This window comes from Vulpes lagopus, chromosome 5 (assembly GCF_018345385.1).
Source record: "Vulpes lagopus strain Blue_001 chromosome 5, ASM1834538v1, whole genome shotgun sequence".
Classification (NCBI taxonomy): Eukaryota; Metazoa; Chordata; class Mammalia; order Carnivora; family Canidae; genus Vulpes; species Vulpes lagopus.
In genome coordinates this window covers 112763041-112776227 of record NC_054828.1, presented here as the reverse complement: position 1 = coordinate 112776227, position 13187 = coordinate 112763041, and the positions used below count along the sequence as shown (strand labels likewise).

General features: G+C 48.8%; 1 protein-coding gene and 1 pseudogene across 1 annotated transcript in view; one reads left to right on the top strand and one right to left on the bottom strand.

The window, feature by feature from the left end:
- Window positions 1–8346, top strand: part of DPYSL5 (dihydropyrimidinase like 5) — a 97835-nt gene extending 89489 nt beyond the window's left edge. Inside the window, exons 12-13 of the mRNA XM_041755333.1 lie at window positions 3254–3422; window positions 5297–8346. Of these exons, the coding sequence (XP_041611267.1) occupies window positions 3254–3422; window positions 5297–5382 (255 nt within the window). The 3' untranslated portion in view covers window positions 5383–8346. The remainder of the gene's footprint in view (window positions 1–3253; window positions 3423–5296) is intronic.
- A 1824-nt stretch (window positions 8347–10170) lies between these two features.
- LOC121491878 lies at window positions 10171–11676 on the bottom strand (annotated as a pseudogene).
- Window positions 11677–13187: the final 1511 nt, after the last annotated feature.

Here is a 13187-nt window from a genome sequence, read left to right as displayed (position 1 = left end):
GGCATGTTAACACCAAAAGATCAATTCTGCTGGCTTTCCCTGTGTGACAGCCCAGAGTGCTCAGAATGACGTAAAGACCCTTCTCTCCCAAAGACCAAATCTGCTGTGGGGGAGCAGACTTGGGTTACCTGAAAAAAAAAACAAAACACATGACTTCAGTTATCAGTGTTCAATTCAAAACTCGGGGTCTGTTGCAAGATGAATGGGGCCATCTCCAGTCTACTCCCCGGATGTGGACAATGGCAGGCGGCCTCAGCCAGCTTCTGGAGGGGGTACTGGCAGGAGCAGTAAGAGTGAGGCATTCATACACCTGAACGTCTGGCAAAGTGTGGCTGTCATTTTAAAAACCAAACTGGAGGGATCCCTGGGTGGCGCAGCAGTTTGACGCCTGCCTTTGGCCCAGGGCGCGATCCTGGAGACCCGGGATCGAATCCCACGTCGGGCTCCCGGTGCATGGAGCCTGCTTCTCCCTCTGCCTGTGTCTCTGCTTGCCTCTCTCTCTCTCTCTCTGTGACTATCATACATAAATTTAAAAAAATAAAAAATAAAAATAAAAACCAAACTGGAAAATAACATTTGTTGGTTAGGATGTGGAGAAACTGGAACCCTGAATCATTGCCAGCGGGAATGTAAAATGGTGCGGCCACTTTGGAAAACAGTTGGGCAGTTCCCCAAAAGCTATATATTAGGGTTACCAAATGAGCCAGCAGTTCTACTCTTGGGTATGTCCTCAAGGGAAATACAAATATATGTCTACACAAAAGCTTGTACATAATGTTCATAGCAGCATTATTCATAGAGGCCAAGAAGTAGATACAACTAAAATGTCTCTCTGCTGTTGAACGGATAAGCAGAATGAGGTATATTCATATGGTAGAAGATTATTCAGCCAGAAAAGGAAATGGAGTTCTCACAGATACTACATACTGCATACCTGAGCCTGAAAAAAAAGATGCTAAGTGAAAGAATCAAGTCACAAAAGATCACCAATTTTATGACTCCATTTATATGAAATGTCCAGAAGCAAGAAAGCCCATAGACAGAAAATCCATCAGTGGTTACTCAGAACTAGAGGGTGGGGGAATGGGTGTGAGGTTGCTTCTGGGTAATGAAAATGTTTGTGAATGAGATGGTAGAGGTGGTGGCTCAGTGTTGTGAATATACACCACTGAAACACCACTAAATTGTATACTTTATTAATTTTTTTTTCAGGAAGAGTGAGAGAGTGCAAGTGGGGGGAGGGGAATCTTAAGCAGACTCAGTGCTGAGCACAGAGCTCTCTGTGGAGTCGATCTCATGACCCCAAGATCATGACCTGAGCCTAAATCAAGAGTCCAATGTTTAACTGACTGAGCCACCCAGGCACCCCTGAATTGTATACTTTTTTTTTTAATTGTATACTTTAAAATAGCAAGTTTCATGGTATGTGAATTCTATTGCAATTTAAAAAAAAAAAAAAAAGAATATCTGATAACAGTTTTGTGGTCCTTCCAAAACAGACATTTTAGTCAAGAAATAGGGTCAACAGAGAGCAGAGGAGGTATTTTAAGCCCTTCTTCTTTTTTTAATTTTTATTTATTTATTTATTTATTTATTTATTTATTTATTTATTTATTTATTTTATTTTAAGCCCTTCTAAAAGCCAGCCTCATAAAAGTGTGAGGTGGATACCAATTCACAGCACCGCTCCTCGGGGCCAGCCACCGTGGAAGAGCAGTAGCTCCAGGACTGATGTAAATTCAACCCAGAGGGTCTTTATCTCAAGCACTTATTACAATGACAATATAAGGTTCCCAGGAAAAAAACCTGTTGAGTTGTTGTTCTGTCACAGTCTTTATGTAAAAGAATGTATATATGCAGAAAAAGAAAACTAACAAAACTCATTTTCCAAAAACTGTGTATGATCAGCCCCTAGAGAGCATGGGCCTCGGGGAAGAAAGTATCTCTGGTAGAGTGTTGGGTGTGCACCCAGTAGTGAGGGGGCTGCCAGAAACTGTGGCCTGCCAGGATCACCAGCCAGCCTGTGCCAACCTATCACCCCCTAGGGACCCTAGTCGCCAAAGTCAGGATGCCAAAGTGCAGCCTGGTAAAGGCCAAAATAGTTCAGACCAAAAGGGTTGAGCTAAAAGATAGATCTGTTGTTGGAGAAGATAAAGGAATTTGTAGGCTGAAGATCCTTCAAGAAATTCCCCATGTGTATTGTTTCAGCAAGATTTTCAGTAAACAGCAAGCAGCAAGGAGGTTGAAGTGATGTCCCTGACAAGTGCCTGGGGTGTAGATCATCTACACTGCTCCTTCAGATCTTATGTGCATGCTCAAACTCACTTTGAGTCCTCCTGGAAGTAGCACCTTTTAACACGAGAAAGCACATGTCAGTGACCTCTGCCATAATTAGAGCTGCTGATCCTTTATGTCACTTGCCATGCGCCAGAACAGTTCTAAGAGCTTTATGTTTATTAATTCATTTGATCTCATAACAGTTCTAGATGTAATATTAATAGGTACTATTATTATCCTAAGGAAACAGGCACAGAGAAATTAGATAACTTGCATAAGGTCACAGAGCTTCCAAGTATAAGCAGAGCTGGGATTGGAACCCAAACTATCTGGATGCAGAACATAGGCTCAACTTTACTGCCTTTGTGAGTACAAAATTAACTAGTATTGCCACTGGGGGATTCTCATCTTCAAATCAGCTATATTTTCCTTGTATCCCCACAAAGTTGTCAGATCACACAGCAAAAGGTGTGGCCTCTTGCTGTGGCCAGTGAGCCTGGCCAGTGAGGGGATAGCATTGCTCAGAAATCTGCCTGCTGCCTTGGAAAGGATTCCACTAATATTGAGGGGGAGCCAGCAGGGGCCCCCATATGCATGCACACACACCTGGATTAGGAGTTAAAAGAATTCTCTGCAGGGCACCTGGGTGGCTCAGTGGTTGAGCGCCTGCCTTCAGCTCAGGTCGTGATCCCGGGACTCTAGGATCAAATCCAGTATCGAGCTCCCCACAGGGAGCCTGCTTCTCCCTCTGCCTATGTCCCTGCCTCTCTCTGTGTGTCTCTCATGAATAAATAATTTTTTTTTAAAAGAATCCTCCACTCTCTGAGCTCCAGATGTAAGAAACTTTTGTCACATATAGTCATCTGGGTCCTGAGAAGAGTGGCAGCAGCCAACCTCCTGTCATCCATCCAGGAGGCTCTGGTGCCCGGGCTCTGATGGCGTCATCTTTTCCCATTTTCTCCTTCATCCTCACTAGACCTTAAAGGTTAAGGGAGTGGACCGCACTCCCTACCTGGGGGATGTAGCTATCGTCGTGCATCCTGGGAAGAAAGAGATGGGAACACCGCTCGCCGACACCCCTACCCGGCCTGTCACCCGACACGGGGGCATGAGGGATCTTCATGAATCCAGCTTCAGCCTCTCTGGTAAGATCAGGGGCCGCTCTGATTGCCACCTGCATCTCTGCCCCAGAGGGGTAGCTAGAGCAGAGGCCTGCCCAGGCAGAGGGACTTCCGCAGCTCTTCCTCTGCATCTTCTCCCTCTCTCCCCTATCCCACATTTGGAGATGAGTGCTGGTCCCACGTTAGAGACACACAAATAGGAGGGGCAAGAGGGCTCTCCCGGTCCCTGGGCACCAGCCACTCCAAGAGGCCATGGCTTGTCTGGTATTCTCCCCATGTTTCTAAGTCCTGATATTTTTTTCCCTTGAAACATTTTGAGGGCTCTGTACACAGTGGGGGGCCCCAGGGGTGATCAGAGCTCAGAAGGGTTAACATTCTGTGCTACATGGGACTGCACCCCGTTGTAGTCTCTGTGTCCCCATCCCTGCTCCTCACCAGCCTCTGAGAGAGGGGATTCCCTTACTCCATTTCCTCCCTCATCTCAACTCCATGTTTGACCCTCCAGCACCTTCTCTTTTTGCCAGCAATTTTAATATGGGTAATACCATATATAATAATATATGGGGTGTGTCTGTGCTCTGGGACTTTATTTATCCCAGGTGCCCTGCAGTAGTGAAAGGCGGTGGTCATGGCCACAAACACGGTAGCCCTCCTGGAGCATAAGCAGAAGCTGTAAGGTGGCCTGGTCCTGCAAGCAGCTTTGATGGATCCACTCGAAAGGGGCAGGGTTGGGTCTCTGTGAACACGTTGAGCGGCCTTCAGAACGAGACGAGACGGAGGCCTGTCATCCCTCTACAAGAGCCACACTGGGACCTGAACAGTAAAAAGAGCAAGATCCAAATCCTTCCACACAGCGCATATTGACTACTGGCTTACACAAGCTGTCCTAACACAAGAGGCCGAGGGGTACCAAGGGAGCAGGTCTGCCCACTGAGCTCCCTCTGTGCCCCCCCAATGTGCTGGGAGCAGCCTGGGTCAAAAGACACATGCTTCCTGTTTGTAGTCTGTGGGGGGGGTCCTCTCCACCACTCTCTCCATCCTCAGAGCCAATCTCATTGCCAAGATTACTCTTCCCCCACCCTGAAGGCCACTGCCACTCCCACTAGCGACAAGACCCATGTGTTGGGAATCCGAAAGGAATCCGTGGTTGGAGTGTCAGTGGACACTCAGGCCTTGCCACTCCAGGAGGGGTCGGTTCCCACGCCTGCCTGGGCATGGTCCCTCCTGCCGCAGCCAATCCCATGGGAAGCCACGAGGCCCTCAGAGCTGTGGGCTCTCTGGCTGGTGGCTTCTGTTCTTGCCACATCTCAGTGCAGGACTTCTCTCAAATTCAGCAAAATCAGGCATCCTCCCACCTTTCTTCCACCCCACCTTGTCTGTTCTGGATGGGCTGGACTGAAGAATGTTCCATTAACTCTCTGGGACACCAAGCCTCCTAAGTCTTGAGATTTCAAGATGCTGGGCCTATGGGGTGTGGTTCTTCGGTTTTTCGGAACAATGGAGGAACAATGCCCAGCCTTCTCCGTCTCTTGCTCACTGAGACATGCATACAAAGGCCCACATGCTAATGGGCTGATTCATGGTCTCTGCACCACAGGAGACCACATGTCCAGGCTTGGGAGCAGCAGAGGTGGCAGCATAGGGCAGTGAATGGCAGAGGCCCTGAATCAGAAAGACCTGGGTTCAAATCCAGTTCTACCACTTACACACTCTGTAACCCTGGGCAAGTCACTTAACTTCCCTGAGCCTCGGTTTCCTCATCTGTAAAACTGGGATGGAGTTACGGATTGGGCTAGATCACACCCACACAGGGCTTACCAGCTTCCACCAGGAGATGGTGACGGCACGTTTATTACCCAGTGAGCAGCCGGGCTCACCCTCTGCTTCCTTCCCTGCAGGTTCTCAAATTGATGACCATGTTCCAAAGCGAGCTTCGGCTCGGATCCTCGCTCCCCCCGGAGGCAGGTCAAGCGGCATTTGGTAAAGGCACTGACCAGCCCCCGCAAGTGAGGACGCACCGCCGCCGCCACCAGCCCGCACACCCTCCGGCCACTGCTGCAGGGGGCGGGAGAGGCTGGGCCGGGCAGCGCACCACCTGAGGGGGCCACGGGACCCGGGGAGCAGCTCCCCATGTCTGCCACGTGATTCACTGTGCTTCGAGCCAACCCTAACAGGCACTTTGAGATGTGTTCCTCCCGCCGCAGTCCTTTCCTGCCTTGACCTCGGCAGGCTTTTGGGGAGCCCAGGAAACCCACACTATGCACAGAGCCCAATGCATAGAGCCCGGCCCAGCCCCTCCTCCTACAGCCGCCTCCATGTGCTGGCTTTGGGAAAGCCCAGACTTTAGTGCCCTGCCCCCTGGCTGACCCGCCAGCTGTCTGGAGCACTTTAGCAGATGCGCGTTGGAGGGAAAGGCCCCCTCCCTCTAAGGAGGCTCTGTGGTCACTTTTCCCCAGTCAGACAGGTGTCGGCTTCCCAGCCGCACCCAGCGTGTCCCGTGTTTCCCAACGTGGCCCTGGCCCGTGTGGGTGCGGTTGGGACACTCTGCACCCTTCGCCAGCTTCTTCCTCCTCCCACCCCACCCCCTGGGAGTCACAGGCCCCAAGGGGCTAGCCGGGCGGGGCACGGGGCTGGTGCCAGGCGCGTGTACATGATTTTGTTTTGCACGTTTGGTTTGCGCAGTGGTTTGGTTTGACTTGTTTGTGCATCCTGTGAAGAATAACGGTGCTTCGTGTCACTAGCATAGCATAGAAACAGGAGTAGATGTGGATCTTAAGAGACGCTGCACTCGACACCGACCAGACAGCCGAGGGCACAGACCAGGAGCAGGGTGAGGTGCTGGCCTCACGGGCCCCTCTCCTCCCCACCCGGAGGCTTCCAGGCCGCCGCAGCCCCATCCCAGGCCCTCCTCCTGTCCCTGCCCCTCCTGGTTAGTTTCCTACATTCCTAGGGGATGCCCAGTACGCCAACCCTGGGGGCCTCTGGGGAGCCTTTCCCATATCTGGCTCTGACCACTCCCAGCACTAACACCCCCAAACACCCAACTTCCTAGAAACTCCCCCCACTGGACAGAGGCCCTGCTGCTCCTCCTGTGTGATTGGCAAGAGGCCTCATGCCTGCTAAGAGAGGGGGAGCGGAACTAGGGAGTGAGTGGGCTAGAGGGGTGGGGAGGGAGGCCGGGCCTGGGCAGACCCAGCTGGAGAGCCCACATTGCTGCACAGGTGCTGTGGCCCCTGTGGTCAGCACCCCACCTGTACCTGCTTCTCCTCCCACGTCCAGTTGGGCTCTCCCTGCCTCAGAAGCTCCAGGAGGTTTCCGTGGAAACACTAGAGGCTGGGTGATCTCCGTCCACCCTGAGTGAACTGGGAAGCAACTCGACCACCTGCCCTTCTTAAGCCTTGCCCCCACCCCCCCGACCTCCCCATCACAGGAGTGATTTCATGTTGCACATTTGCTTTGCGCACCCGGGGCTTGTGCCAGGGCTCTTGGGCTAGTGGTCACACCCTGCACATTTCTTCAGTGCTTTACATGTTTTCAAAGCGCTTCCATACACGAGCCCTCAACTGCTCCACATGACAGAGCATTCGTTGTTCTCCCCATTTCACAGACGAGGCCCAGAAAGAGTAGGCCTTCTGACCCCAGAAGTGCCCGTGATGACCCTTAAAGAGCATGGCTGTCTACCCTAGCTGTGGAAAGGAAGAGTGGGGTGACGTCTCTTGCAGATCCCACCTGAGAATTTAACCCTCCAGAAGACTTACACCCTTGGTAGGTGTTCTGCTTTGTTTCGCACAGGTAGATAGATTTTTCTTATAAATAAGCTAATGCATATTCATTGTCTGAGCCAGAACTAGTTAAATAGTGGGGGCCTTGCCATGTGATTTCAGCTGCCTCCACATCCTCACTTCCCCCTCCATGCTCATCCTCCTCACTTAGGAGCTGAAAGGACAGAGATAGTACCCCAGGGAGCAAGGGAAGAAAGACATTCCTGGAGGGGGGCAGCCACAGGGACAGTAGGTAGGGCTCTGGGCCTGGGAAACCGTGACATGATACAACACACATCATCCTATTCATCCCAGCCCTCTGCTGGGTCATGGGCCTTGGGCAGATGCCAAAGAGCCGAGCAGTGGTGGTAGCCAGCGGGCAGAGCATCCCTGCTTGGGCTAGGAAAGCTTTACCTTCTCTGAGTGCCTCCGCCCGAGAGATGCATGGTCCATGGGATGGCTCTGGGAGACCACATCTTGGAGTGGTCCACCCTAGGCCTTCCCTTCCATCTCACCTTCCCCCACCCCTACCCCCACCCCCGATCCTTACATAGTCCCCACCCTTGCCCAGGAGCTTCTAGATGAAAATCAGAAGGAGGTTCAAGGGACCCAATGAATGGTCAGCCCCCACTCCCCACTCCTTGCCCCTGTGCAGAGCTCCAGCCAGCTCCATCAGCAGCCCCACTGCTCCTGGCTGGAACAAAAAGGGTCTCTGGTTGCACTGAATGCAGCTCTCAAACTGGTCTTGTACTTGCTGAATAAATACTGTTGTTCTTGCCTTAGCTGCTCTCTAGGTTTGTGGGACTAAGTTACCAGAAAATTGTGCTACCGTGTGTGTGTGTGTGTGTGTGTGTGTGTGTGCGCGTGTGTAGTGCTAGGAGTCCACAGCAGGTCTGTCAAGCCAATGCCGTGATGAGGGCTTTTCCAGTACTGACCCAGAAATCACAGAACCACGCAAAAACCCAAACCCCCTCCAGCTGCCCAGGCGGCAGGCACAGCCTGGGGTCGGGATGGAGCCTCCGGCACCCAAGTGACTTCTCACTCCTCTGTAAACGTCATGGTGCTAAGATTGTGTCAACCCAAGACGACACATGGTCCTGTGCTCTGGCCACCTGTTTGAGGCAAAGACAAAACAGCCCGACACATTGTGTTCTGGTGCAGGTTTGTATTAAACTGTAGCTACTTCTCACTTGGTCTCAGTGGTATTTCTTCAGAGAAAGGGGAGTTTGGCAGGGGATGTCCTCCACGGTGGCAGGGGCAAAGCTTCTCGTGCTAAGAAAACTCAGCTTCGGTTCTTCACTCATGTTGCGGGGCAGGTAGCCTCTCACTGGGAGGCCTGAGCAGAGTCTGCAGAGAAGAGCAGCTGGGAGGTGGGAGCCTCAGTACCCAGCACTTTGTGCTCAGTCCTCCTCCTAGTGGGAACAAAACCAAGACTTATGGTGCTAGATTCCCAGGGCAAGGTTGCTGAGTGAAGTAAAACAGGGATAATTAGGGGAAGTATTACATACAAAAGGCGGGGAAACTAGGCTTAACCCATTTACCCTTTGTTACCTTTTCTTGGCTACCACTTTGGAAACCCATAGCCCCCTCTTTACATGGTGGCACTCTTGGCCGATGGAGCTACGGCCTCATGAGATCACAGGACAGAAGGCTGTACCAAGGCCAGCGTGTCTCTGAAGGACCTTCAGGCTGTTCTCTGGTTCTCCAGAACCCCACCTTTTGGATTGGTCTACTGTACCTTCCAACCCATTCCACCTGCACCAAGACTCCTCTACCTTCTCTCTAGATCTCAGCCAGATGTTGGAAGGGATTACTGTATCAAAGTCTTCCACATCGAAGAGTGAAATCGTTGCTTCCATACAATAGGGCCACTTGTATTTATTAGCCCCCCGAAGACAAAACCCTAGTAAGGGAATTTAAGGCAGTGAATGAAATAGTTGACAGCAAAGGAATTTGCCCACCTTTCATCAAATAAACAACTCAGCAAATAAGGCCACAACTGAGAGAAACACTTGGGGTGTTGCCGCTGGGGCAAAGCACTTGGCTGTAATGCAATGAGTTGCCTGGACCAACTCTGGTGGGTTTGCTGTTATTTTTAAGATTTTATTTATTCATGAGAGACACATAGGCAGAGGGAGAAGAGGACTCATGCAGGAAGCCCTTTGCAGGACTCAATCCTGGACCCCTGGATCACGCCCTGAGCCGAAGGCAGACGCTCAGCCACTGAGCCACCCAGGCATCCCTCTGATGGGGTTTCTGAACCACGTGGAAACACTATTACTTGGCCTGTGAAGGATGCCAACTCCTTGGGATGGGACTGGGCCAAAGTGTCTGTGTTACCCTGATTTCCCATAACAGGAGAGCATACCAGAATTTGACTAACTGCCAAAAATCCATTGTTTTAAATGTTTGGGTGAAAAATTATATGGCTATATGTTTGGTGGGCCATGTGCATGGTATTGGGTGGTTTGGAGAGAAAAAAATAAAATACCCAGAAGCACACAGCACGCCTTTGTGTGTATGTAATTGGAAAATAAAAGACCACAGACTTGAACATAAGGTAATCTATGAAGATCATTTATAAGATTACCCGCATTCTGGAAAACCTCTCCAGCCAGTGACAGGGCAAACTTCACCCTCCATCTCTCTATCTGAATTACAGGAGGACTTTTTTTACAAGGGTATAACCTAACACTAATAATTGCCTTGTAGTCAGTGGTGACGAAAGAGTCTCATGACACCCCAGGTATGAAGAAGAAACTTCATGATACACAGACAGGGTAGACCTTATAGTGCTAGGTTAATAAAAGACTATTTGATATGTCTCTGATAACACATTTGAAAGGGTTTTAGAGCTTTCCCACTAAAACCTTAAAGGATCTAACATCCTTTTTTTTTTAATGCAACAAATTTTATTTAGCATAGTCAGTCCCAACATTCAGCACAAAAAGTTTACAGAGGATAGAAAGTTCATTAACAAAAGCCAGTCTTGACCAAAAGAAAACAGAAAATATAGTATTGATTCAAAATATTTTACACTTGAATGATAAACTGCAATAACTTATTCTGGGCACCTACTGATAAGAGAAAGAAAGAGAAGAAAAGAATGCTTTAAGAAGAGCCCAATCTCCGGCTGATATCAGAGAATTCAGTAGAGGTCACTGAGACCGGCAGTCTTTCTTGCTTTTTGCATTAGTGCCTTCAGCTGGAACTGTTTACGGGACAGACAACGCACATGCTTCAGGAAGACATCCAGATCTATTACTCCCCGCCTCAAGGCTTCTCCCAGGTAAAAGATAGTGTCTTCAATAGCATTTTCCTCTGCATACAGATTTAGGATGTTTGTATAGTGGGACTGTGGGAATGATAACTTCATCAATAACATTGTTTTCAGACTGATTTTCCATTTTCTCCAGAGCAGAACTGAGTTCTTCATCCTTCTTTCTCAAAAGTTCTATGTTTTTATTGACCTCAGCCACTTCTTGATCTAAACGGGTAACCATCTCTTCCAGTTTCTGATGACCTTTTTTCAGGTCTTCCTCTGTTCATTTCAAGGCATTGAGCTCTGCCTGGGCATGATCCATTTCCTCCTTCATCCGCCATCTCAGCTTGTCACTGACCGCTGAGATGACAGAGGCTCAGATGGTGTCCTCGCTGATGGTGCAGTCCCTACTGGGGCCGACAGTGGCCACAGGAGACTGGGAAGGGTACTGAGAACTTGTTGTGGCAGGATACTGACCACCAGGTGGGTAAGGACAGCCTGGATAACCACTGGGGTTGGGAGGATATCCAGATGGATATGCAGAGATTCCACTTGGCATGCTTGGCATATAAGAAGTATTTGGTGGCCGTGTTGCCTGGTACAGTGGATAAGATGCCAAAATAGTGGGACGAGAGAAGACTGGGGGTTCATCTCCAAACACCACAGTCATGACCTGAATAAGCCCCAACAAGTCTGACTGAGGATGTTTCCATTCATGTAGATAAGGAAGATATATCTTCCCATTTGCATCAACATGCTTTCCCGTTTTATTTTTTTTTTAAGATTTTATTTATTTATTCATGAGACAGAGAGAGAGAAAAAGGCAGAGAGGCAGAGACACAAGCAGAGGGAGAAGCAGGCTCCATGCAGGGAGCCTGATGCGGGACTCGATCATGGGACTCCAGAACCATGCCCTAGGCCAAAGGCAGGCGCCAAACCGCTGAGCCACCCAGGGATCCCCTGCTTTCCCGTTTTAATAGTCCTTGAACTAATAGGCTTAATGAAACAGATAAGGGGATCATATGGGTATGTGTCCAGCAGCCAGAGGCATATTGGAATATATATATTACCTTTATAAGGCATTGTTCCAGTGAGGTTCATGAGTTCCCTGGAACTGCCATCATTAGAAACATGAATCCAATAGAGGTTTGAGATCTTTGTATAAAGTAATAACATTGACAGTTTCACATACAGTTAGGTCTCTGTATTTGTACTTGGATGCCATCTTCTTGAGCTGGCTCTCTGACAGCGCCATGGCGGCCACCTCACGACTCCCATTCCTCAGGATCTAACATTCTGTTGAGACTTGATGCTGTTGAGACTTGATAGTGTCTTACAATGGAAGCCGAATTCTTCATTTCTTCCCCTGGTATATTCACAAGCCACACATTTATACCTGCAGGGATCTTGTCCTGGTTGTCCCAGAACCGTTCTGGGTTAAGTCTCATGGTCCAGAATAATTATGCATAGTGCCCCCTTTCATATATGTCATGATTGGGGCAGTAAATTATATGGCCACCTCATGCATGCTTATATATTCCTTAGGCCATTCATATGCTTGTCCAGGAGTTTAAAAGTTTTCTACCAATAAAAGTTGAGGGGCAGGGCGTCATGGGAGGTGGGGAAAAAGGGTCCTTCTGCAGGGGGTAGGGATAAGGGTGTCCTGTGACAATCCCTGAGCCTTCACAGTGTGGGAAGTTTCATGAAGTCTCAGTGGCTATGGATACAGCAGAGTGGTGAAGGTCTAGGGCACTTTCCTAAGTGTTTCAGTTTAGCTTATAGACATTATTCATTAAAAATTGTAAGTCTACCAACTCTTATCATGTAAGGGGACTTTTTCATTTTAAGGGGACTTTGGTCCCATTGATCCACTTAATTGAACACTTTATAACATTTCTAACTACATTTGAAATTCTATTTCCTTTTTTTTTTTTTTTAAGATTTTATTTATTTAATCATGAGAGAGACACAGAGACACAGGCAGAGGGAGAATCAGACTCCCTGCAGGGAGCCTGATGTGGGACTTGATCCTGGAACCCCAGGACCACGCCCTGAGCCAAAGGCAACCAGGCGTCCCTCTATTTCCTTTTTAAGAAACTTTCCTGAGGGCACCCCGGGTGGCTCAGCAGTTTAGCGCCGCCTTCAGCCCAGGGTATGATCCTGGAGACCCGGGTCCCACATCCGGCTCCCTGCGTGGAACCTGCTTCTCCCTCTGCCTGTGTCTCTGCCTCTCTCTGTGTGTGTCTCTCATGAATAAATAAATAAAATCTTAAAAAAAAAAAAAAAAAGAAAGAAACTTTCCTGAGTGCTAAATACTTATTGCCAATCTAACCAATTAGACCCATAAATACAGTGAACTTAGAGGTTTTGCTGCTAAACATAGATTTCATCTCAAAGCCTAAGTCTTAAGGTACATATTTTAAATTAGTTATGAGGTGCTCACTTCAACAGGCCCACATTATTTTTTATGAGTACACAAAATATCGAATACATACAGATTCTCTCAACGCAAAATTGTTGATACTATGGTTTGGATTCATTAAAATCGTTATTTTCTCAATTCTATCCTTGTGGCAAGTCTAAGTTCCCACTGAGCTTTTTGGATGGGAGTCTTGGCATCTACAGCATGTGAGGAGGCCTGCTTCCTCGCTCCACTCAAGTGGCTCAGAGTTCCAAAATTATGTACCAGATTTTCACTTTGCCTCTATCTGGTCCATCTACACCAACCACATAGTTATTAGTGCAAGATTTATACGTAGGTTCCAG